Source organism: Scylla paramamosain, chromosome 24 (assembly GCF_035594125.1).
Source record: "Scylla paramamosain isolate STU-SP2022 chromosome 24, ASM3559412v1, whole genome shotgun sequence".
NCBI classification, from domain to species: Eukaryota; Metazoa; Arthropoda; class Malacostraca; order Decapoda; family Portunidae; genus Scylla; species Scylla paramamosain.
This window is the reverse complement of record NC_087174.1, coordinates 3,347,501-3,350,000: the sequence shown is the minus strand read 5'-3', so window position 1 is coordinate 3,350,000 and position 2,500 is coordinate 3,347,501. Positions and strand designations below refer to the sequence as shown.

At 39.5% G+C, this 2,500-nt stretch overlaps 1 protein-coding gene across 2 annotated transcripts in view; it reads right to left on the bottom strand.

Moving 5' to 3' along the window:
- The window catches only part of LOC135112581 (protein amalgam-like), a 162,885-nt gene that overhangs the window by 24,954 nt on the left and 135,431 nt on the right, over positions 1-2,500 (bottom strand). For both annotated transcript variants that reach the window (XM_064027054.1, XM_064027055.1), the window contains one exon: positions 1,216-1,344. In XM_064027054.1, coding sequence (XP_063883124.1) covers positions 1,216-1,344 — 129 coding nt within the window. The remainder of the gene's footprint in view (positions 1-1,215; positions 1,345-2,500) is intronic.

Here is a 2,500-nt window from a genome sequence, read left to right as displayed (position 1 = left end):
GAAAAGATGAGAAAAAGTATCAAAGAAGAGGGATAAAGAAAGAAAACACACACACACACACATATACCTATCTCTCTCTCTCTCTCTCTCTCTCTCTCTCTCTCTCTCTCTCTCTGTTAAGCAAACCTATCCATAACACTCCCCAAACTCTCCCTTCTCCTCCTCCTCCTCCTCCTCCTCCTCCTCCTCTTGATACAGGAAAGCTTCATTAAAACACGCCTTAATTCCCTCTTACTCACGCTGGAAAACCTAATTATAACACTTCCCATAATCCTCTTCCTCTTGCTTGGAAAAAAAATAACCTAACCTAAACGCTCCCCCAGATCATTTTTCCTCTTCCTCTTTGTGGTAAAACTGGTAGAGCTTGATCTTAATTGTGTCCTCTTGTTACTGACTCTTGATATGGTACGAAGGGAGAGACTTTCTTTAATCTTAAGCATCATTTATCTGATCTCTGAATTTTGTCTATTTCACACTAAGGAATAATTAGTAATGTTTGTTCCTCTTCCTCTCCCTCTTGGACGTTCCGTGACCTTTGACCTTTTCACTAATAATCCTTCTCAAACTTCCTTCCGCAATGATAAAATGTGTAATGACTTTTTTTTTTTTATCCGGTACTTCATCATCACCATTATCATCATCATTTCCTCTTCATTCTGTTCCTGTGTCTTCCTCCTTTTCATCCTTTTTCCCTTGTCTCTCCTTTAGCGACTTAGAGTTTTTATCTTCCCTTTGTTAGATTTTTTTTTTGTAATTTTCCTGTTTCCTCTCTCCTATCCTCCATCCCTCTTATTAGTTTTCATTTGCCTTCCTCCTCCACGTTTCCTCCCTCTAAACTTCAATCCTTTCCTTTCTCTTCCTGTCTCCACCTTTTTTCCTTCTCCATTCTAATCCTTTCCCTTCCTTTCTGCATTTGTCCTTGTATCACTTCTCTTACGTTTCACTTTATTTCCATTTCATTCTCCTTTCTTTTTCCCTTCCTTTATCTTCTATTCTCACATTCCTCTTCCCATTCCCCTCTCTATGTCGCCAAGTCTTCTATGCCTCCATTTTTCCTCATACTAAACATTTGAACCTTACCTCCTCTTCCTTCTCCTATATTTCCATTACTCCTCTTACTCCCCATTCCTCCAGATCACCCCTTATACACCTCCATCATTCTCCTCTTCCCTCTATTACTCCCCATCCTTCCACATCTCTCTTCCTCTTACTTACACTGAACTTTAAGCTCAATCCTCTTGGACACTGAGGGCGGCACACCGTTGGAGGCGATGCACAGGTAGGCGCCCATGTCCCGCCTCGACACCTTCTGCAGCCTCAGCGTCGGTTCCTCGTGCTTCACTACTGCAGAAGGGAGAAAGACAGAAAGAGAGAGAGAGAGAGAGAGACAGGGGTGTGTTAGTTAGGGAGGTGGTCGTGGTAGAGATAGTAAGAGGTGAAGATAGAGGATAGATAGATAGATAGATAGATAGATAGATAGAAGATGTGCGGATGGGTAGTTATGAAGGTGGGTGAGCCAGTCAGTTAGTATATATGTATGTATGTATGTAGGTAGACCAGAAAGAGGGTAGGTAGATATACAGACAGATAGATAGACAGATAGACAGACAGACGTATAAACAGGCAGATCATAATACGAATAAAGACAATTAGACAGATTAACAGTAAAAAGAGAGAGAGAGAGAGAGAGAGAGAGAGAGAGAGAGAGAGAGAGAGAGAGAGAGAGAGAGAGAGAGAGAGAGAGAGAGAGAGAGAGAGTATTATCCTTTTCAAGTCAGCTATTCAAATTCTACGTTTAACAAAAGCATACACACACACACACACACACACACACACACACACACACACACTTATTTTTCTTGGCTTATATGTTGATTGCCTTGTTTATTTGTTTCCTCAAGGCACAAGGTACACAGGCAGGTGTGTTTGATCGTACCTGTCCATCCTTAAAGTTTCCCAAGCATCACGAAGCTCTCATGTTTGTTGTATTTTTTTATTTATTTTTTTATTACTTTTCTGCCTTCTTTTATTTTCTGCCTTTCAATTACACGTTATGAATATGAAAAAAATATATACGCTGGTAAGATTTATTCCCTTCAACATAACTTTTTTGTCTCTCTCTCTCTCTCTCTCTCTCTCTCTCTCTCTCTCTCTCTCTCTCTCTCTCTCTCTCTCTCTCTCTCTCTCTCTCTCTCTCTCTCTCTCTTTACTAATAGTCAATCAGCCGGCCTGTCAGATTCATAGTATTTTATAACTCATCAGTAAATTATTAAAATTAATAGTATTTTTATGTTCTTAATCTGAGTTTTTGTTACTTTTTCTTACTTGCTTTAATTAACATTTTTTTTTATGTAAGTTTTTTTTATTTATATTTATCAAACATTTTCTTTATTCCTGTCTCTCTCTCTCTCTCTCTCTCTCTCTCTCTCTCTCTCTCTCTCTCTCTCATCCCCAAAACTGTTTCTCCATTTCTTCCAAAGAGAGAGAGAGAGAGAGAGAG